Raw genomic sequence first — 23938 nt, 5'->3', positions numbered from 1 at the left:
TGGATGGTTACTGAGACCAAATCTCTCATCAAGATGGGCCAATGAAAGAAATGTCAACCTCAGGGGTGAAGAGATGGAGCAGCAGCTGGCTGCTAAGACCTGAGTGTTGGAATGGACCCAGGAAAACAGAAACGCTTCACCAGATTCAGTTTTTTTCACAGTTCTTAACTCATAAAGCACAGCGAATGGTCTTTAAAGTGCAGGGGGATGAAGACCTCCATTGAGTCAGTAAACTTATGAATGACAAAAGGCATTGTGCCTTAAGCGAGAAAATCAGTAGGTTCCAGTCCCAGCTCTTGCACTGACTGCCCTCCCAACTTTGGGACAAATCACATGGTGTCTGTGTTCTATGTGTAAAAGGGGGAGTCATTACATCTGAGTTTTTGGAAGGGTTGCAGTTGTGATGGATTAAAGATGACCACAGATTCACTGATACTCCCCCACCCAGAGGTGGGCAGTCTGTGGCCCGCCCTCGGATCTGGGCTGCTCTGGGCTTGTTTGACCAGCAGAGCACACTGGAAGTGCTGTGAGCCGCTCCCGGGCCTGTTTTTCAAGAGGACTGCGGTTTCTCAAAGCCATGAGCTATCATGTAAAAGTATTTAACACACATGAACATGAGATCACGTATAGAGACCTGGGACAACAGGAACAGGGAGAGGGACCCAGCTGAGCCAGGCCTTCCAGGTGATCCTACCAAGGTGCCACGCCTGTAATGAACTACTTTGGACCCTCCAGGCCAGGCCAGTCTTCAGCTAAGTACTATCAAGTGACTTGAGCCAAGCCCAAATTCTTGATGCACAGAACTGTGAGATCTAATACAACTACCTGGCTGTTTAAACCACTAAGTTTTGGGGTAGATGTAGACAAGCAGAACAGGGGTAAACAGGTGATGTACAGCCTGGAGTAATGGTGGGGTTCAGTGGCTGGGCACCAGTCCTCCCTCCAGGAGGTGATCCAGCCAAGCATTGCGGCCGAGCTCTGGGAAGGAGACTGATCTTCTGCTCTTTGGTTTTGCTATACTTTCGTTCTGGTTTCCCTTTGAGGAGGTGGAGAAGAGGGAGCAGCAGCAGTAGGTTCAAGAAAAAAAACTAAAGGCCTTTCCCTCTGTTCCAAGGAGCTTGGCCAGCTGTCAGTCATTTGGAGGATCAATGAAGAAGACCCTCGCAGGGATATTCATTAGCAGACAGGGACAGGAAGTGGGGCTGAGAAGGGAGCCAAGGACAGGGGTAGAACTTCAGGTTTCAGGAAGGAAAAATGCTAGGGGTGGGGGACAGGGGAAGACTCCTTTCTGTCAGAGATCTGCAGGACGTCAGATAGAGCCATGGCAGGGATCATAATCCCAGATGCAATCTGTAGAATTAATGTTTACTATGTTCCTCTGTTAAACATTCCTCTGTACCGGCACGATAAGAAAACTTGCAAGAAAGGGAGGATTAGCTGGCTAGAAAGGTGTCCTCCTGACTTAGCAAAGACCAAAGGAAAAAGAATAATCTGCCAAAAATGTCATCTGAAAACATCTGGGCAGGACTAACTGGACACACACAAAGGTCAGAGAGATAAACTTGATCACATATTTGAATCTACCAGTCTGCCAGTGGACACTGGATGGCTGTCCCATTGACCCTTGACTCAGCTCAATGGTCACATCCCCTAGGACATTCTTTCTGGCCCCAAAAAGCACAAGGAGAGACTCTTTTCTGCCAGAGAGATGAATTGGCTCCCCATCTCTGCCCCGGTTTCTTACAGATCCTTGTATATATCTGTGATACAGCATTTTTCTAACTGTACTGTGCTTGTTCCTTTTCTTCTCTGCTGTACCTGCTCCTATTCCTACTGTACACACCACCCATTTGTGGAGGGTATGCTATGTGTCAGGTAGTGTATTCTCTGCAAGGAGGCTGTCACCATCCACATTTTCAATGTGAGAGTACTGATGCCCAGAGAAGTTAATCCACTTGCCCAACATCACACAGCCAGGATATAGTAGAACTGAGACTTAAACAGCATATGCCAAAGCCCATGTCCTCATCATGCTAGCAAATTGGCAAGACTAGACAAGAGCAGCGATAGCCAGGAAGAGGAAGGAGAATATTCGGTGCCCTATAAGCTTTGTGAGCTGAAGACACATAGAAAAAAAACACATATTTAAAGATGGACTTGACAGATAAGATAATAACTAAGAAGCTACTGCAGCAATCCAGAAATAGGGTGGAGGGAGAAAAAATAAAGAGAAGGAAGATAGAGTTGAAAGATATTCATGAAAATACAGCTATGATTTGTCATTCATCCAGCTGCTCATGTAGATAAGTAAAAGCTGACCTTAAGAAAGTACAATTAAATGACTCATATTTGCACCTTCGGTGTAAAAATTAGAATAAGACATTGGTTTACAATGGAAATTTTCACTTTGAGCACCTTGAGTTTGAGAAAACAGGAAGATGCTTAGGCAAGATGTTGAACAGGGTGTTCAACCGAACCCAGAGGACCGCTGAGCCCTGCATGGGACAAGATTGCAGTAGGGGCCAGAGCAGAAGTACAGGTGATACCAGACGATAGGTGAGCTCTCCCAAGGAGAGAGGGGAGAGCCCAGGGCTGGAAGGCCAAGTATCCAAATCTGAAGGACACTCAGCTATGTTGCAGGAAGTAAAACACAGCTCTCAGTGTCTGAGAAGCACAAACAACAGCCACTAGCCTTTGGAAAGGAAAATAACAAGGGCATATTATTTGTGGCCAGCACTTGCTGAATGTTACTGGATGCCATGCGCTGGTTTCTGTTCACTGCATGCACTCAGTCATTCATTCCTCACAAACGTCCAGATAGAACGTCCTATTATTAACACAGTTTTACTGATGAGAAGATAAAACCCAGAAGATTTAAGTAACTTCCCCAATCACACAATTGATAACTGGTCAACCTAGGACTGAATCCAGGCAATGGAGCACTAGCACCCCAAGACTCATTCTTGAGACTATATTGAGACTTCTAAAGGAGTAGAAAAATTAGCACCAAAGTTATATCAAATAATGTCGAAGCATTCCACGCCCAGCTAAACATGGATGGAGCAGCTACGGTGGGCCTGTAGGGACAACCCAGAATGAATGAGATAAAAGCTGACTCTCAAGGAGCTGACTGTCTAGGGCGAGACTGGCAAATAAACCAATTATTAAAATGAGTGATAACTGGTATGCTTACATTGAACATTCTATGGGAGCTCAGAGGAAGAAACAACAAGTTTCTTTTGGGAATGAAGTCTGGCCAGTCGATGGAGAAGGTGACACCTCTCATCTGAGTAATGAAGAAAGGTGTGCGTGCACCAGGAAAGAGAAAGAAACTCAAGACACCGGAAGCAACGTGGAGTTACGAGGAAACACATCGTACTCGGGAAATGATAGCACATCGCTATCACTGGGAGGAGAGGTAAAGACAGATTGAGGACACCTTGGGAATAGCACTGAAAGACAAGCTAAGGATTTAGCTGATAGTTGATCATGTGTCGCTAAAAATAACCCTCTGTAGCTTTGCACATGCTCTTTTCTGAAACCGTTGCTCCCCGTACCTTACCTACTGACATCTACGTTGTCCATGGACCCCAGCTCTAGTGTCACTTCTTCTGAGAGCCATCCCTGTACTGGTGGCCATGTATTCCAACAGTTCCTCTGACTTCTTATTCTGTTTCAATGGCTCCCCCCCACACTCACAATTTACTGTAATTACTTATCAGTTGTCTGTCCTCTCCACGAGACTAAAATCTCTGTGATTCAGAGCTCTTTCCGACCGTTCGCCCCTGCCCTTCCAGGGCTCTGCTCAGCTCCTGGCAATTAGTAGACACTCAATAAATATTTGATGAAGTGAATACAAAAATAAGATTCATATCCTCTGGCATGAACTTCAACTTGACAAATATCACTATGGTGTAGAAAGCATGAACCTGCCCTCAAGGAGTCAGTGAGAGGGGAAATGCAGAAAACACTTTCCTTGCAGAAATGCATTTCAGCCCAGTTGGGAAAACAAATGTAATTGTGTGACACAATTCACAATGACTGACACTTTTCATTTGCACTAAATTGAGTCGTGCTCTAGGGAAATCATAAGAAATGCAAAGACACTTAATTCCAGCACAGGGTAAAATATGCAGCCTTTGAGTCAGAATTGTATGTTTTACAAGTAAACCTGATTTCAAAGAAAAACTGTGACCGAGAAACCACTGGAGGCTTTTTGCAGTTAAAACACATCACGTTCCTGGGTTGCCAAGGGAAGGGTGACAATTTAGTTGAACATATCAAAGAGTAAGTCTCACAGTGCTCGAGGAAATCTATTTCACTCAATGAAGTGAAATAGATTTTTTTACAGGAAAATGCATTTGATGCCAAATACAGAACAAAGTACACCAAAGAAAGGGGACCAGAATGGTAAAGTCTGAAGAGTATGGCATATGAAACCAGAAGAAGGATCCAGCAATGTTTAAACCAATATACATAAGACTTGGGGGTGACACATGTCTGTCTTGTCACGAAAGCTTCATAAAGATACCTGCAGGTCCTTCAGCCAGCCTAGGAGAAGTTGATGTCTGTTGTTCTTGTCTGTCCAACAACCCTCTTTCCAGCAGGAGGTGCCATTCTCCAGTGCCATATGTGTGGTCAAGCCCACAGTCACAGTGCCTCATCTCTACCCAGCAACCAGATGTGTGTTATCCCCACACCACAATGATTGGTCAAGGGAACAGTGTTTGACTCAAGCAAAGCCAACCAAAGTCTTCCATGGGAAAGAGCATTTGGGTTTCTCTTCCTATGGACTCAGAGTTAAGGATGGTTTAAGATTCACATTGCCTGTGGCTAGTTTTCTGAATTCAGCATGAAAATGAAACCAACATGGAAACAATATAGAAACAAAGAAGGACAGACATAAAGATAGAAACAGACATAGAGACAGAGAAAAAGAAGGTAAGACAAAGAGAAAGAAAATGGGGAGACTGAGACAAAGGGAGAGAGTTAGACTGGATGACATTTCTCAGATCTTTGAGACAGCCATGTCTGAAGCCAGACTTTTAAGCTAATTGAAGCAATTAATTTATTTTCTGTCACATGCTGCTGAAAAAAGACCGTAGTAATCATCCGATAAGCAAGTTGGTAAGCACTCTACAGTCAGCCAATTCATTGCGGTACATGCAGGGAAAGCCCCCTTCAAACGCCAATTTAAAACGTTAAGTCCATTTGGGTTAGCTAAAATATATATTCACATAACAAGTCTGCTTATTGCATATAAAATAATTGGAATTGAGAGGGAGCTATATTTACAGTAGCTACCTCTAGAGTGTACAGCCATAGATGTAGGGAGGAGAATTGTAGATGATTTTATGTTCTATTTGTGAAATGAAGACATTTTTATAATGTTCAGGTAGTATTTTTTTTTTTTTTTTTTGGAGTGGTGATCATTAGAAAAGAGACTTTTAAAAGAGATCAGACACAAGGTCATGGAGATGGGTGTAAATGTCCACGGGAGGAAGAATCTGCTGACTGGGGTGGTGAGGGGCTCTGAGGGGGAGAATCCAGGACATTCTGTGAGAAAGCAGAGAGGACACCCTGTCAAAGGTTCCCGGCAGTGCTCTGACTGCAAACGGAACCCCTAACACTACACTCAGAATGTTCTCGGCCAGCTGAGGAATGTGCTGGCCCCGCAGCGTTTTCAGCTAAAGTTTGCTGTGGATACTCTTGCATTCGTCAGGTGTTAACTTCTAGCAAAGAGAAAATTAAGCTTAAAACATGTATTTCTGAAATCAGGAAAAGTGAAGGTTTCCAACCCCAATCCAGTTCACCATCCAGTCTAGCCAGCTCCACCCCAGTGCCCCCCATATGACCATCATTAATGGTTTGATGCACCTCCCCCCTACTCAAGTATACCCAGATACAAACATCTATGTTTATTTTACAAAAGTGGAATTATTCTGAATATTAAAGTCTGAAACTTGCTTCCCTTCCCCGCTCAATAGCACACCATGGATATCTTTCTAAGGCAATATGAATAGCTATTCCTCAGGATTTTTAATGGCTGTGTTATAGTATTCCACTGTTATAGATCCTTGGTGGGTTTTTATTCACCACAGGACCTTAGCTTTAAAATAATCAATGGTACTTGATGTTTTAATGCAGTTCTGACCTCTCATGACTCATACTATGGGATGCGTGGATTTTGATTATGCTTTGAAAATTATTTTAGTGAAGTAATAAGCTTTCATTAATAGGATTCATTTCTCAAAGCAGCTGGGAGCACAGTGGATGGAGAGTGGTAGTTGGGGAAATGTATTTCATAATGTTTTGCTCTGATCTAGGGGTCTGCCATCTGGGTGGAATCAGAAATCACAGTGAGCATTCTTGCTCGAGAGTCACTACCCTTTATGAGTCATCCCTGCAATCCCCGGTAGCTCTAGAGAGAAGGACAAGACATCCTGCCAGGAGTCACATGACGAGCGATGACACTGCACCTCACTGAGACACTCACTCTGTGCTTTGCCCCAACCCGGCCCAGCCCAACTGTCACAGGAGGGACACAGCCAAAACAGAAGCTAGATGATAAACAAAATCATACTATTCCGGGCTAAACTGTTGTCCTGTAATGTCCAGAGTGAACCTTCCAGCCCAGTGAAAATATCCCTCTTGGGACAGGGAGTCAACTGGCAAGTTTCCCAGGTTCCCAGAGGAAAATAAAACCATTTGATTGCATTTTACTTATGGTATTGGAGTTCTTGACGTCCACTCTCAGAGAAGGAAATGAAATTATTGGCAGCATTGTTCAAAAAGAGAATGTGCTGAACACTTCAGTTGTTAAATAGTGTTTACCAAATACCTAAGTCAGTATTTAGGTGATGACTGGTGAATTGTCAATCTCCTTCATTAAAGGCAAGTTCCATGAGGGCAGGGGACCTTGTCCTCATTCATATGCTTGTGGTTTCTCCCACTGGGGGAGAAAAGAACATTTAAGAAAAAAAAATATATATATATTTTTTATCCTCATCCGAGGACATTTTTCCATTTTTTGTACAGACAGAGTGGGAAGGAGAGAGGGAGAGAGAGAGGGAAACATCGATGTGAAAGGGACACATTGAGTGGCTGCCACCCGCACGACCAACCAGGGCCGGGGACAAACTGCAACTGAGGTACATGCCCTTAGCGGGAACCGAATCCGGGTCTCTCCGGACCGCAGGTGGACGCTCTATCCGCTGAGCCAAACCGGCCAGGGCAAGAAAAATATTTTAAAAAATCAATTGTGCCCGGCCAGTGTGGCTCAGTAGACTGAGCTTAATCCCATGGACTAAGAAGTCCTGGTTTGATTCCCATTCAGGGCACATGCACAGGTTGTGGGCTTGATCCCCAGTGTGGGGGCATGAAGGAGGCAGCCAATCAATGTTCTGACCTCTCATGACTCATACTATAGGATGCGTGGATTTTGATTATGCTTTGAAAATTATTTTAGTGAAGTAATAAGCTTTCATTAATAGGATTCATTTCTCAAAGCAGCTGGGAGCACAGTGGATGGAGAGTGGTAGTTGGGGAACACATCGATGTTTTTATCTCTCTCTCCTTTCCTCTCTCTTTAAAAAAAAATCAATAAAAACATATTAAAAGATTAATTGTGGTTTTAATCATAATTATACTAAGTTCTCAAAGGAGAATGGGTTTGATGGGGTCAGAGAGGGCTTCTGCAAGCAAGAGAGGATTGAGCTAAAATCTAAAAGTCATGCAAGAGATGAAGGGGTAAAGGAACTTTTCAGGCAGGGGACAGAGCCAAGGTTCTGAGATGGCTGAGCACAGAGCACTGGAAAGAGAAAAAGAAGGCCAAGAGAGAGGCAGCTCAGAAAATAAGGTTGGCAACAAGCATGAAGTGAGGCTGGGACACAGGGAACAGCTCAAAACAGTACAGGCCAAGCAGATGGGTCTTGATCCCAATGCAATGAATAGCCATTGGAGGGTTTTAAGCAAAGGAGCAGCAGGATCAGAGCTGCATTTTTAAAAGAGGGCTGTGATCACATCGATGTTTCTCTCTCTCTCTCTTCTTCTCTCTCCCTCCCACTCTATCTGAACAAAAAATGGAAAAGTCTCCTCGGGTGAGGATAAAAAATAAATGAAAGAAGGCTATGAGATCTTGTAAGTGGTGAGTGTATTGGAGGGGCATGAAACAGATGTAGAAGAATAATCAGGAGGTTGCTGCAATGGTTTCTGCAAGAGATGATATTAGTGTGGACTGGGTGAAAGAGATGGGAAGACACAGACTGGGATCTGTTCAGGAAGGAAAGTCAATAGGACTTACTTAAATGTAGGGGATAAGGAAAACCCACATTAAGAACAATTGCCCTGTTTCTGAACAATGCAGCTGCTGGAGCTGTTCACTGAGAAGGTCCAAGTTTGGTAAGAAAGAGCATGAGTTTCATGGATAATTACAAGAAACTGAAATTAACATCCACCATCATCAAGTGCTGTGCCAGCTGGGTCTTCAATGAATTATCTAACTTAATCCTCACTGCAACCCTATAAAATAGATGTCCTTGTCCCCGTATTTAGAGATGAGAAACAGACTCAGAAAGGCTTAATAAACGTGTCACCAATCTCATGGCTAAAAATGGGCAGATCTGGAATCTGAACCCAGATCTCCTGAGTTCTATAGCAGATGCTTCTTAATGATCAGCCCATTCTGCTTTGTGACAACTCGGAAAGTGTCATGATTTCAAAAGAACTTGAGAGTTCATCTGGAAGTCGGAAGCCAAATCTACCTAGGAAAACTTCAGTCTTCAGAGCTGCCCAGAGTCAAGTCCACATCGGGAAGAGATTCTGTACTTCCCTCTGTTCTTTGCTCCCTACCTGGCTCATTGCCTTCCCCTTGCTTTTGCCCAGACCTCAGGGTTACCTCCAGCTGCCCTGATCCCTCAGCTCTGCCTTCTCCAAGTTCCTACGAACTTTCGGTCTCACTGCTCATTTGAGCAATGATCACGTGCGGGCTACCCTGTAGGATTTCTATATAGTTTCTACTTCCTTACATTTTATTTTTTCTAATGTGAACTTTTTTTTTTTTTATCAGATAGAGTGGGGGGGAGGGAGGGGGGGGGGAGAGAGAGAGAGAGAGAGAGAGAGAGAGAGAGAAACATCGACGTGAAAGGGACACATCCATTGGTTGCCACCCGTACAACCCAACCAGGGCTGGGGACAAACTTCCACAGAAGTACATGCCCCTAGCGGGAACCGAACCCAGGTCTCTCTGGACTGCAGGCCGATGCTCTAACTGCTTGAGCCAAACCGGCCAGGGCTCTAATGTGAACTTTTATCCAATATACACTGACTCTCTTAGACAGTCTTTCCTGAAGTCAGAGTGTTATAAACATGCTAATAAAGACCAATGTCAAACTAAGACACACTATGGGTCTGGCAGCCAGCCAACAGTTCAGTTTTATCAGTGTCATCATCACTAGTTATAGAGTGGAACCTAAATATATGCATTTAATTCAAACATATTCTACTATAATAAGTTCTTGGCAAAGAAAGAGAGAGAGAATTTTATGGAACATAGGGCATTACATCTGCCACTTCAATCAACGAGCACCTGTCCCATGAGAGAGGCTATAAATCTGCTGTTCCCCCAGCTGGATTCAGTCTTGAAGGACTTTTCCCAGTGTGAGTTGTTCTCTGGGAAGACTCTGATTTTACTGTTTAAAGGTACATGTTTTAGATATACCATAATTCCTAATTTTAGTCAACTATTTTTCTATTCCTCAAAGAAAGAAACAGTTACCTAGCCCAATTCTGGGCGGGGGGGGGGGGGGGGTCCTGGTCTGTTGAACTACTCAAGAGACGGTCCCTGGTAATTCTGATAACGTGATTTGAACACCACACTTTCTTTTGAGAACTAACCCCTAAGATATGGCTACAGTGATGGCTGAACATGGTCATGTAACCCTCTGACTTTGAAACTGCATTATTCCTTCACTGTTATATACACAAGAGCAGGAATTAGAAAAGAAAAAGCACTGATACAACTAATAGACCTGCATCTCCACAAATGAGGCAAAGATGGAAACCATCAGGGCCCCTGAAGTCAAATGTGAAGAAAAAGAACAAAATTATGCAACAGAATAAAATGCTAACCCTGGGTCCAAAAACCAAACAATGATTGGGGATTTCATTATCATCTTTAACTTTCTGGAAAACAGTCTCTGCAGTCACAGGCACAAACCTAAATATACACCTGAAGTTATGATACAGACACAGTTTCCGGAGTTCATGTTCAACGAGAGAACACTACCATTCTGAACCGCCCCTGCAGCCTCCTGGGCAGATGTATTCATTCTTGCATCACTCAGCCCCCTCGAAACTTTGTTCATGTCATCTGGAGATAGGTAGGAGCTCTATGGTAAACCTGATGGCTGGTACCTGACTCTACCTCCACTGTAAGCTCCTTGCAGGCAAGTTCTAGGCCTTCCCAATCTCTGTGTTCACAAGGCCTCAGAGAGTACCCTCTGCAAAGACTTGAAAGTGAATGAGTAAGCAAACAACCAGATTTGCGTCTCTAAGATTCATTTCTCATGAATTAGGAAAGAAAGAAGGACACATCCCAATAGTCAGGTGCTTGTCCCCAGCCCAGATCCCCGCTGTGCACGGTGCTCTGTCCTCACCTGTCCAGAGAAATGCAGCACAGGTGAAAAATGGATGCCGTGGTGAGCAGGACGTCTAGCGATGTCCGGACGAGGCAAAACATCTCCCCGTAAATCCAGACGTCCTGGACCAGCTCAATGGCACCAAAGGGCATCACCAGCACAGAGACCAGCAGATCCGCGAAGGCAAGAGAAACAATGAAATAGTTGGTTTTTATTTTCCTGTGAGTGAAAAAGTATAAGGACGAGGCAGGGGAGGGGCGAAGGAAGAAGGTTAGGGAGAAAGAATCAAGAGCGAAAAGAGGAGGAAAGCAAAGGAAAGAAAGAAGGAAAGAAGGGAGGGAGGAAAAAGAAAAAAAGTCAAATGTGTCCCATATCCCGTGAAGTTCGGTTTCCCCTTCTGCAGCATGGCTGGAAAGACCCTGCGTGGTCTGGCCACGTCTGGATTCTCCATATTCCTCTTGCACCCAGAGCCCTCCCCCTCTTCCCCCCTGGCCACATGGCCTGATAAGAGTCCCCTGTGTAGAGAGCTCCTCCCCGGGCCCTTTTACAAAGCGCTCTCTCCCTACTATTGGCTTAACCACACCCCACCAGTCTTGCAGGCCTTGGTTTGGTCTTCTCGGGGAAACTCCCAAGGTGCCCCCTCACAGATGGTGTCAAATGCCTCTACTTTCCACTCTCAGACTGACTAGCATGTGACACCTATCTGAAATACGCTTCTATACTTTGTTGCATCGTCACTGGATTAATGCATGTCTTGCTTAGAGAGGAAAGCAGTCGATAAGGAAGTACTACATCTCTTATCCCTTTCAAGGTCTGGTGGCTCTCAATGCAGGCTGCCCGCCAGAATCACCCAGTGAATTTCCTACATAGTGATGCCGAAGTCTCACCCCAGACCATTCAGTTCAGGGATTTGGGGTGATTACACCCCCATCCACCCCCAGGGTTGCCCGATGAAATACAGGACACCCAGTTCAATCTGAGTTTCAGATTAACAGTGAATAATTGTTTAGTATAAGTGTGTCCCAAATAGCGCATGGGACATACTTATGCTACGCAGCAGCAAGTTTAAGAAGGTCTTCAGGTGATCTTAATTGCGCCAGCGTTCAGACTGATGAAGTGGAAAGAGAAGAGCCAGGTTTAAATCCTACATTGCTCCCTAGTCAGCCACCCCTCTCCGAACCGATAGATAAGATGTGCTCTCAACCTATGTACATATAGTGATCACAACTACTAAAAAAACCCAACAAAGTTAAACAAAGGAAAAAAAAAAACAGGATAGAAATGCACTTAATTTACACTGGTCCTGTCAGAGCTGTGGGATGATGCATGGTCTTTTTTCCTTGCTCTATTTCCAAACGTCAATCCCAGGTACTTTCCCCGCTTCCATAATGACAAACTATAGTGGAAATTAGAAGTGCAGACCTCAGTTCTCCAGGGAGAGCCCAGAACACCACCCAGGTTTCCTCATGCGACTCACCTGAGCTGCCGGTCCCTGCACACGGCCACCATCACCAGAAGGTTCCCCAAGATGGCCATCAGGATAACCGCCGAGAGAAACGTGAGCAGCACAACCTTCTCCACTGACCTGAAACCCTCCTTGGAACTGGAAGACAGACAGACACACACACACTCACAAAGGACTGAAGGAAACCCTGAGACACAGGCAAGAAAATTCACCTTTTCCTCAGTCACCTTCAGGAAGGTAACTTCACCATCAGCAGCTGCCTCACACATTTATTGTGCACCTAATACATGCCTCTGTCTGCACCTGTCACTACGTGATGCCTTGGGTAAACCTTATATAACAGGAAGGACGAGGCTCAGAGACATGAACGAACTACCCTGAGGTTGCAGTTATTCTCCATCAGAGAGCTTGTGGCTTTCCTTCCTCCACCTGTGCTCAGAAACGTATTTGGTTGGTTCCTACTCTGTGCACCTCCCCACCTAGCAAGTCCCATGAGGCAGGGATCTCATACAGTTTATCCATTGATGGATTCAACTCCAATGTGTCATTCACATTTCTTGGATGAGGAACAATGGTGTTGGATGGATGAATGATGGTCACTTCAGCCAGGGTCTGTTTGAATATAGAGGCCGTGGTTTTCAGGACCCCAGCCCAGCCCCCATGTAAGCTGCTGGGTACGGGTCGGCTGTCTTGGGAACAGGTCATGGCTTGAAGATTGTTTTTATACAGCTGACCTGAAAAAATTGGTCTGAGATTCTGTGAAGTCCATTAGAAAGATAGCAGCTGATCAAGAAATGTAGGAACACATTTCACCACCCTAAGCCACATCCCTTTTGTTCCCCAATGCCACAGTTCAAATTTGCGTTCCTGTCCATTTTGGCATCTGCTTTGAGTCTATAAACCCTGCTGTCCCAGTATAAATCACTTTATTAAGTTCAAAGTGAGTGTCCCCATCAATAAAAGCATGATGTCTATTAGGCAGATACAGAAAAATAGTTTTATTCCTATTAGAGTAATAAAATGTTCTTTTTAAATGAAGCTTCAAAAGATCTTAAAATGCTCAGACTCAAACCCCACATTTGAATACAAGAAACAGGCCCAGTGAAGGGAACTAAGCAGTGAGAGCATTTTGGTGGCTGGTCTGGAAGGGGCTGCTTGCTCTGGGAGCCCATCCTGGGAGCACAGGGTCTCAAGAATGAAGAAGTATCAGTCTTCACTGAGCGCCTTCGACTGAAAGCCAAGATGGCGCTGAACCCAAGTGGCAGCGGCCCACCAGTCCTGGCTCTGGCCTTGTCCAAAACTTTTCCCCTTAGTCCTGGCACAAAAGACAAGATGCTGATTAGAGAAGGAACCACTATTACAGTGGTTGAAGAACCAGAGCATCCACTCTGCTGACAAGTGCTTTTGTTAACTGATTGATTGATTGATTGATTAACGTCTGTATGGCAGGGTTCAGATTGTTATTGGAGAAATGCGTGGATGGTCTTTCTCTGTTGTTAGTGGGAGGGGTTCTTGGGGTGCTGCTGGAATAAGATTTCCTGAGGCCCCCATGGAAAGATGAGATGTGATAGAAAGCTTTATTTATTTATTTTTTATCCTCACCAAGGATATTTTTCCATTTTTTATTCAGAAAGAGCGGGAGGGAGAGAGAGGAAGAGAGAGAGAGAGAAACATCAATGTGAAAGGGACACATCGACTGGCTACCACCCACATTACCCAACCAGGGCTGGGGACAAACTACAACCGAAGTACATGCCCTTAGTGGGAACCGAACCTGGGTCTCTCTGGACCATAGGCTGATGCTCTAACCGCTGAGCCAAACTGGCCAGGGCAAAAGAAAGCTTTATTTATGTGGAATTATATCCTTGGGATTTCAAAGTTCCAGTCCCTTAATCCAGTCCTGGAAGATGTGCAGCTGGGGATTCAACAGAGCTAAAAGCAAAGCCAGTGTCCAGAGTTTCTCTGTTCCATGGTAGAGTTGGGTCCAGTGTAGCATCAGGCTAGTTGTAGTTCTTTAGTCCATTGTGTGTGGGGTCCACATGGCCATGTGCCATGTGGGCAAATACAGACCGTGAGTCCTGCAGCCAGGAGCACAAGAGGCCACGAGCATGAACCAAGAGAGTGAGAGAGCAAACTTCTTTGTTTAGGATCTTAAGTATCTCAAATCTTCACACTTGCAGTGACCACGCCCACTCTGGCCAATGATCTGTTCCCAGGTATGACTGACAGGCAAGTACCTTCCCTATGTCACCCAGACTTTACTGGGCACGCGTCTATTCTCCCCCCGCCCAGTCCCTGGGGAGTGCTAAACTGCAGCTTTCTGGCAAAGCTGCACAAATGGCAATGAGAGTTGGCCTTCCCTGTGTTCCCTTCCTGTACTTTATAACTGGGTTCATCACAATGGTATCAAGACAAAATGAAATTCCAGGTATGTTCATCTAAATCACTCTTCCACAACTAAATTCCGACTATCAACAGTACAAATACTAGGCAGGGAAGATATAATTCAATGATGAAAAAGACCTTAATAGGATGATGTGGTTACCCAAAACTAATCTGACCTTAGGCCATGTTCACTGAGGTCAAGTGCCTAACAAAGGAGGTGATAGTGTTTTTTTTCCTTGTCCTCAGAAGCTCTGACTCAGGGCCCCTCTGAGACTTGCTGCCCCCTCCAGGCCTCCGTACTAGCTGTGCCTTTTTCCTGGAATGCTTCTTCCTGTCTTTTGGGTCTCAGATTAAAGTTGACCCCCACTTAATGTGCCACAGCCAACATTTTTCATTTTCCTTAAAGTAATTATTGTTATCTGAACTGACTTCTGTTTCTGATGCTTGTCTGGGCCCCACCCCCACAGACTGACTTCACGTGTTTTTTCCAGCACAATTTCTGTCTACCCTAGAGCGTGCGTAGTGTATGAGTATGTGTAGTACATAGGAAGTGCTCCATTATTTGCTTATTGAGTAAAAGAAAGATGTATTGTATTAATAATGATGAGGTTCATCCTTCAATGTCTTTGAAAACTGATTGAAGGTACAGAGAAGATTTTCCCTAGAGAAGACCCAGCACAAGACACAAAAGCTATTTTTAACCACCTGAAGGGCTGTGATTTGAAATGAGAGATTTGTACATGCACTCATTCAACAATGCTCTCAGCACCTTCTCTGCACTAGGCATTGTTGTATGTCCTAGGAAAGCAGAAATAAGCAAAACAGAGCGCAGGCAGTGAATAGATAAAAGGAATGTATGTCGAGTGTCGGCTGGCAATGCTCACTACAGCAGAGAGAGCGAAACAGGACTGCCAGTGGGGGATGGGGTGCTGGCTATTTAATAGGGGTCCTCAGAGGAGGCTCGGTGATAGTTTGTCACATGTTATATCCTGCAGGTTGGGTAAGGAAGTGAGCTGAGTGAGCAGGCTTTGAGCTGAGTTGGTTCTCAACTCTGGCTGCATATTGAAATGACCCGAGGAGCCTTAGAAATACTGGCGTTAGGGTCCCACCCTCAAAGGTGCTGTTTTAATTAGCTTCGGTAGCAACCTCAAGATTGGAATATTTTTCAAGTTCCTAAATGATTCTGATGTGCAACCAAGGTTGACGATCCGTGCTAGAGGAAGGCGAGATTTAGAAAGGCTACTGAGAACTTTCTCAGACTGGGAATGATCTACCTTAGCTTCCTGGTGGTGTTCTGAGCTCCAGCTCGGGAAGGTTTAAGAATGCCTTGATGTCGCCCTGGCCGGTTTGGCTCAGCGGTTAGAGCATCGGCCTGCGGTCCTGAGAGACCCAGGTTCGGTTCCCGCTGGGGGCATGTACCTCGGTTGCAGTTTGTCCCCGGCCCTGGTCGGTTGGGCGGGTGGCAGCCACTCGATGTGTTCCTTTCACATTGATGTTTCTCTCTCTCTCTCTCTGTTCCTCTCTCTCCCTCCCACTCTACCTGAACAAAAAAAATGGAAAAATGTCCTCGGGTGAGGATAAAAAAAAAAAAAAGAATGCCTTGATGTCAATGAGATACCACTTCACACCCAGCAGGGTGGCTATTATAAAAACAAAACAAAAGTGAAAAATAAGCGTTGGTGAGAATGTGGAGGAACTGGAACCTCCGTGGATTGCAGGTGGTGATGTAAAATGGTACAACTGCTGTAGAAAACAGTTTGGTGGTTTCTCGAAAGGCTAAAAATATAGACTGACCCTATGACTCAGCATTTCTAGTCCTAAATATATACCCTAAAGAACTGAAATCAGGGACATGAATAGATACATATACACCCATGTTCATAGAAGCATTATTCACAACAGCCAAAGGTGGGAACAACCCAGTGTCCATCACAGATAAACAGAATGTGGTATATACCTACTGTGGAATTTTACCGTCATACATTTCTGACACATGCTATAACATGAATTAAACCTTGAAAATGGTGTGCTCAGTGAAATAAAGCCAACACAAAAAGACAAATATTGTATGATTTCACTTATATAAAGAGCCTAGAATAGGTAAATTTGTAGAGAAAGTAGAATCGTGGTTACTGGGCCTAGCAGAGGGGAGGAGGGGATGGCGAATTACGTACTGAGTACAGAGTTTCTGTTTGGGGCAAAGAAAAACTTCTGGAAATGGATAGTGGTGGTGGTTGTACACCACTGTGGATGTACTGACTGTCCCTGAACTGTACATTTAAAATGGTTATTTTATGTATTAATGATAAATTGTGTTATGTATAATTTAGCACAATAAAAAAGAATACATGGATGACCATATGTCAGAATATTGTATAGGGCTCCTTTGTTGGAGGCAGGGGAGATCAGCTGATTTCAGGTCTCTTTCTTGTCCACGGACAATGGTCTGGACGTATCCTTGGAACACGGATTGTCCCTCAATCAGAGCCTCGCCCTTAGAACCATCTCGCCTGCTCTGCCTTTCCTCTTGTAGAAGCAAAAAGACAGATTCAGAGTCTGTGGTGAACATCTCTGGCTCCAGAGAAGGTATATTTCAAATTAAATGGGAATGTCAGGGTCAGAGAACCCCAAGTTCAATGTTATGGTTCATTTGTGGCATGCCAATTAGGAGCTAGAAATAGCTAAACTTTAAACTGAGAGCGACAAGCACAATTTAACCATAGAAGGCATTTTTTTTTAATTAGGTAGAACTGTCTGTTGAACTAAATGTTAAGTCCAGCAATGATAATGAAAATAAATTAGGAACCACTCCTGCTAAATCCATGTTAGAGCCTTGGGTTACCTCTGACATCCTCCGAGGACACTGTCAACCACGACCAGACAGTTCCATCCGACCACAGAGCTCTGTCTACTCCGCTACATGGATTCTTTGACAGTTAATTTTATGGGATATTTTACTTTTTCTTCTTCCCTATTTTTTTCTTTTGCTTTTTCAGTGATCTCTTGATCCATTAATAAAGAAATTCCACAATCTTGCTGGCTTTCTTTTCCATTTTCTCTGTTCTTAGTAAAAGAAAATGTATAATTATTCTGGGTATATTTCCACATAGGTCAGTATATGTGAAAGTGGACCGTACATAACAAAGTATATTATAAATTATATTATTAATAAGTAATCATTGTTACTAATATAAGAAGCCCATACAGGGACAATAGCTAAAGAAGTTTTAGGTTATGCTCTATTATATCACCCAGCTATATAACTTCAAAATGTCACTTGCTGTTTCTGAGCCTCAGTTTCTTCATGGACCAATTGAGGAAATCAGATTAAATCTCTCATTTATTAAAGAAGTATTGATTGCCAACTGTATATCAAGTTGTGTGCTAGGTGCTAGGATATGACAATTAAGAAGGTGGACAAAGTCAATGCCTTTATGGAGTTCACACTACTGAAGGAACAGACAATAATAGCAGGTGCACAACTAAAGAAATAAGAAACCCAGTTTGTGATCAGTGTATCCAAGTCACCCTCCCAAACTTGAGTGTTTAGATGAATTTCCTGGGGGCATTGGTAAATGCAGATTCTGATTTTTTTTGGTCTGAGATAGAATCTGGGGTTCATTTCTCACCAGGTGGTGTGCCTCAGTGATGCCATGCTGCTGGTTCATGAGTCAACTTGGGGTGAGACTCTCCAGGGCACTGACATGATGACGTCATCGAAAACAACTGGGTTAGAGGGCAACTTCAGGTAACTGGGGAACACTGGAGGTGACACTGGTTAAAACACAGACTGCTGGACGCACCCATATTCCAGTACATCTGAAATGGGGCCCCTCAGCTCGCATTTCTAACAAGTCCCTGGGTGAGGCTGATGCTGCTGGTCTGTGGACCTCACTCGGAAGACATTTACCTACAGCATTGTAAAGGATGCCCTTTACCCTAACCCTCATTTCTCCTTTGCCAATTACTTTCTTTTGCTCCTAGGTTTGGAACTTTCTGCTTAAAAGTGGGTAGATTTTGACATTGATTTACCAAGCACTTACCATATGGCAAATAATGTGCTAAGGAGATTTTCCATGTTGGCTCATTTCTTCTTCACAATTACCATGTAATTTGATATCATGATGCCCCTTTTTTGGAAAAGATGGGTGCTCAGCGTGCTTAGGAGTAAGATTCTACAACTATTAAGTAGCGGACCTGGGATTTAGACCTGCACATTTTCATTGCAAGTCCAACGCTTTTCCCTCTAAATTTTGAAGGTGCTCATTTAAAATGGAATAAATTTCCTTTGTTGAAAAAAAAAAAAAGATATGCTAAAGTTTTACTTTTTGTCTAGAAACTTAGTATCCAAAATGTTGATGACGGCATCTTAGTATGCCTTGTAAAAATATGCTAGCTGTAGAAAATGGTAGGGGAAAAGACTAAATCCTTACAGGACAGACGTAATGCGTCATGGAGTTTCTATCCAGTTCTGAAAGAAATCTTTTTGATTGTTATTGAATGCTCTGTAGACAGAGGTGGGAGTGGGGAGGTGCACGGCTGATGAGGTCGGGTATTTTTCAAATGTCAACACATGGAAGAAAATTCTTGTGGCAAGCTCTTAATAGACTTTTTCCAGGGCCTCAAAGATCACACATATTGAGCATGAGAAAAACTTCAAAGCCCAAAGAGGATCTCTCTTTATAGAGTCTAATGAAGTTCAAAGCTGCAAGAAATACAAAGGGATATCAGGATCAAAGACACTGTTCTCTGAGGCCATGCCTGAACCTAAAGGCAAGCCAAAACTGCAGTGACAAGCTGAGATCTACATTTGGGGACATTCTCACTGCCTCCCAGTGTGTGAATGACCAGAGCTTCCATTCTCCTTGAAAATCAAACGCTCAGTGATAGTGCCAGTAAGTTATACCTTCGAGGTACATCTCACTTTAAGAAAATCCGGTCTCTCAAAATTGAAACTGAGCCAACAGTTCCAAAGACAGATTTTTTTTTTCTTTACTATATATTTTTTCCTTATATGCCGACTCAATGTAGGGTCTCTGGTGCATTTTGGAAACACCCCTTTACCCATTATTGTTCAGGGTAGCGAAATGTTCATCGGGTACTGAAATGGCTTCCTTTGGAATACAACACGGGGCATGTTTTCAGCATTTGGCTGATCATTTCCTTGAACTTATTGTTGTGGTTATGAGAAAGCCAGCCCAGGGGAAAATGGGAACTGCATGGGGCCTCTCCTGTGCGGTCAATCATTCACCTCAAGGATAAGGGCTCACCGAAGAGCGCAATTCCCCATACTCTGATACCAACCTGCTCCCCATTCCTTTGCTGTAGGTGATCTCTGTCTCTGGGCCCAATGACTAATGGATTCGGCTCTACATCATTAGCTAGGGTTCTGGCTTGCTCTTGCTAAGTATTATAATTGCTCTTCTCACCTCTGCCTCTAACGGTGGAAGAATCTTATGCTCAGGTGAAAGAAGAAACTGCTTAGTTGTTGCTCAATTAGCAGGAGCTACCCAGCATCAGCCAGTGGTCCCAGTCCAGCCCACTGCCTCCTTTGTAAATAGAAGTTCATTGGAACAGTCACACCCAATCACGTAGGAATTTCTGTGGCTCCTTTTCCACTACAACAGCAGCTGAGTAATTACAGCAGAAAGTGTCTGGCTCACAAAAGCTGACACTGTCGACTCTCTGACCCTTTGCTAAACACGTTTGATGATCTCTGCTCCTTTAGAAGCAGAGATCAGCTATTCTAAAGAAGAATATGGCACAGAGACACTAAGACCTCTGAGAGCCTACTACAAGGAACCTGTTTCACTGCAGTTATTCATTTCTCCGGATTTTCTCACCGAGTGGAAAGCGGCATCACTCCAGGTGACCAAGCCGGAAAGCAGGTATCTTTCTCCATTTCTTCTTCTCCTTTACCTAAGTCGTTATTTATTCTGCGTATCTCTTTGTTTTTTGTTAATTTTTTTTCAATTACAGTTTCTATTCAATATTATTTTGTATTAGTTTCAGGTGTACAGCATAGTGGTTAGATAGTCGTATACTTTACAAAGCGTTTCCCCTGATGTCCAGTACCCACCTGGCACCGTACATAGTTATAGGAATATTATTGACTACATTCCCTGTGCTGTACTGTACATCTCTGTGACTATTCTGTAACAACTGGTTTGGACTTCCTAAGGTCGTAATGCTTTGGGACTGGGTCAAATACCTCTCAAACACCATCCTCCCTTTATAAAATACTCATTCGTTATTGAATACATTTATATAGTATTTGTTCAACTAAGGAACGCCTCTCTCCCTCTCCTCTGAACCCCCTTTCTCTTGCACTTGCAGCCAACTCACAAGCCTCCTCACCTCACGCGGGAAGGTTAACATACTGCTCTTACCAGACAGGTCCCATCTGAGAATGCTCGTTTCTCTAAGTTGTCGGGTGTGAGCTCTGCTCTAGCGAGAACGCAAACTCACTGACTCAACAAGGCTCAGGCAAGGAATGTCAGCGTGGCGATAGGCATACGTCTGCTCCTTTGTACATTCAGCCACGCCTGGATCACTCAGTCATTTGTCTATTCACTCAGAAGAAAATGTGCGAATGCACTCGATTTCAGTCACCGAGAAGAGAGAGAAGGCTGGTCCCTCCACTCCGAGAGCTCAGAGGTTACCGGAGCAGACACAAATCCAGTCGTTGCACACCTGTCGAATGACAGCTGTTGTGGAGGCTATGAGAAGAAATGCACATGGAGGCACTGCCCCGGTGGGAGATCAGAACACACTTCCCTGGGGGAGTGAGACTTGAGCTGCAATTTGAAGGAAGAACAGGAGTTGACTGAAGAAGGACAGAAAATGTCAGGGGTCAGAGCGGAAGTGCAGCAGGGACCAGGAAGGTTGTGACTCACGCCCGCAGCCTACAGAACACCAGCACGGCTGGGACGCAGGCAGCCAGGGGAGGCAGCATCACATGAGGCCAACGAGGATCAGATCAGGAGGGGGTGGGGAGTGGGGCTAAGTATTTAGGTCCCTATCATCAGCTCAGTGGAGAGTCACAAATTGTTTTCAAGTTGGCGGTGACATGATCAGATTTGCATTTTGACGTGTCTGGAGTATAGAGAGACAATTGAATTTTTTTTTTTAGGATGGTCTTTGGCCTTAGTAGTTTAAAAATGTGTTAATTGTATGTACTCCAGTCAACCTATCCAGAACACGGCTCTCAGTAGAAGTGATGCCACCCCCAAAGGCTGTCTCAAATATTTGTGGGGCACTGAGTTGTGGTAATGACTGAGGAACACTACGGGCATTTTGGGGGAGGATAAGGACAGGGGACATTGTCATATAAGGGACAATCTCTCATTTAAAAAAATGTCATCCCATGATTTTAGAATGTCCTACCAGCCATTTGTGTGAGAGAAAAATTGGTTTATAATTAGCTAATCTAGAACTTAACATCTTTTACATATAAACACAAATATTTCTTGCCTAGTTATTTGTATTCACAAAATAAATGCTTTCATTTTGTTCAAATTAAGTATTCACATACCACCAACAACAATGCCATTCACGTTATTGGAGTTGATGACACAATACGCTTGTGCTGGACTTTGCCAATAGTTGTCACATGTCAAGGTCATTTAAGGTACAAGCGCAGGTATCTGACTGCCTTGTTATGTTTTCTGTTGTAGATGAGCATTTATATTATGAACTACGTATTGTTTTATTATAGATCACTTTCACTTTACTGCATTTTGTATTCCAGTCAAGGCATTCTGTTGGTAAGTTTTTAATTATGTATAGTTGGGTTACATTATTCATGATTTCATTTTAGTCTAGGCAGGGAGTGTTACGAAACATTTGTTTTAAAAGAGTAGGGTAGTGGTTGATCTGATCTGATTGAGAATCATTGGTCTGGAAAAGCACAATGACCTCAGGAGCTTGGCTGTTTTCTTTTCTTGTACTTCGGGGGTCTTGTCTAAAATGAATGCACCAAGGTGGTCCCGATATGTCAATACTGGCCACGTACAGTTAAAGAAGAGCGGGGGATGTCAAAGGTTGACTATAACAGAGCAGAGACAGAGGCTGCACACTGCTTCTCTGTCAAGAAAATGAGAACGATAATGTTCTAGTTTGAAGCTTTCTCATTCAGAGCCCTGAAGGATTTTTAACAGCTCCAGTACACATCCTCCATAAAAAGCTGTATTTCATTATCTTATGAATATCTAATTTGACAATATTGGCAAATCAAATTTGTGTAATTCTGGTGTGTGTGTGTGTGTATGTGTGTGTGGGGGTTATTCTTTCTGAGAATAATTTATGGGGTAGAAATGCTTCCATGTGCTAGAAATCACTGAGAGAAAACTTAATTTGGTGGTTAGCTTGAAAATAAATGCTAGGATGTAATCTGTAATGTAGTGTAATGTAGTCTAATGTAATGTAATGTAATAAGGAAACCCCTTTAGGGTTGACTGTGGCAGCGTTCCAATCCTTCAGGCTTCTTTGGCCTCTCTGCTTTAATACTAATGGGATAAAGAATAGTTATCACTATCTAAGTGCCACCATGGGCCAGAAGACTTCTGTTTTTCAAGCATTAACTCATTACATTGTCAAAACAAGACTATGAAGATAAGTGTTACTACTGTGTTCAATTACAGATGAAGAAACTGAGACTCAAAGACGTGAATTGATGTGCCCATAGTCACATAAACTAGTAAGCAGTACATTCAATATTTGAACCTCGGTCTTCTGAACTCCAGAGCCCATGATGTACTAGAATGTATGTTCTAAAATGTTAGAGAACATTTAATAATGTGTGGCATGGCTTATGAAGGTAATCTAAAGGTTAAAATATGTCATCATACATGTGAATGTAAATGCTTACCTCTTTTCCAGATAACTCTTTCGAGAACCACCATTTCTCAAAACTGCTCTCTTCCCATGAGCCTGTGTGTCATACTTCCTCAGTTACTCACCCCAGTGTTCAAACCTTGAACTTGTCCTTACCAATAACTGCAACTCCTCAAAACCTCAATTTTCAATACCTCACTCTCCAAACACCATTTCCTGTCTTTAGAACTCATTTCTTTAGCACTTAATGCCAGCAATTCTCTGTCTCTCTTGGCATATTCGATCCATTGATCCTAACACTTTTCTTTCACTATCCCTCATGCTTCTCACCTTAAAACATGATACCCCCTAGGCAGGTTATGGGATCAGAAATATATGAATGCTAAAGTTGCTGGAAGTCTAAGGGTACTCTGAGAATTGTCCTGGATAATGATTATCCAGAGACACTCAAAGATATCTAGACAGAGTTAACCAGAATTTTTTTCAAAGGACTTTGAATCATTCCCTGCAAGTAAAGCAAGTGAGGAAATAGGGGTTTTGGCCTAGAGACCAAAAGGCTCAGGTATTGCGTTAGCTAACTTCCACCCCTGAAACACTGTCTTGTAGTTTTAAAGTG

The 23938-nt window shown here is 43.6% G+C and overlaps 1 protein-coding gene across 2 annotated transcripts in view; it reads right to left on the bottom strand.

Annotated features, from left to right (window-relative positions):
• HTR4 (5-hydroxytryptamine receptor 4) overlaps positions 1-23938 on the bottom strand; it is a 135103-nt gene that overhangs the window by 34089 nt on the left and 77076 nt on the right. For both annotated transcript variants that reach the window (XM_036240244.1, XM_036240245.1), the window contains exons 3-4: positions 12115-12240; positions 10656-10856 (exon numbers count right to left, since the gene is read on the bottom strand). In XM_036240244.1, coding sequence (XP_036096137.1) covers positions 10656-10856; positions 12115-12240 — 327 coding nt within the window. The remainder of the gene's footprint in view (positions 1-10655; positions 10857-12114; positions 12241-23938) is intronic.

The sequence above is a fragment of the Molossus molossus genome, unplaced genomic scaffold, assembly GCF_014108415.1.
Source record: "Molossus molossus isolate mMolMol1 unplaced genomic scaffold, mMolMol1.p scaffold_m16_p_4, whole genome shotgun sequence".
In the NCBI taxonomy this organism is placed as follows: Eukaryota; Metazoa; Chordata; class Mammalia; order Chiroptera; family Molossidae; genus Molossus; species Molossus molossus.
This window is presented reverse-complemented; position numbering and strand designations above follow the sequence as displayed.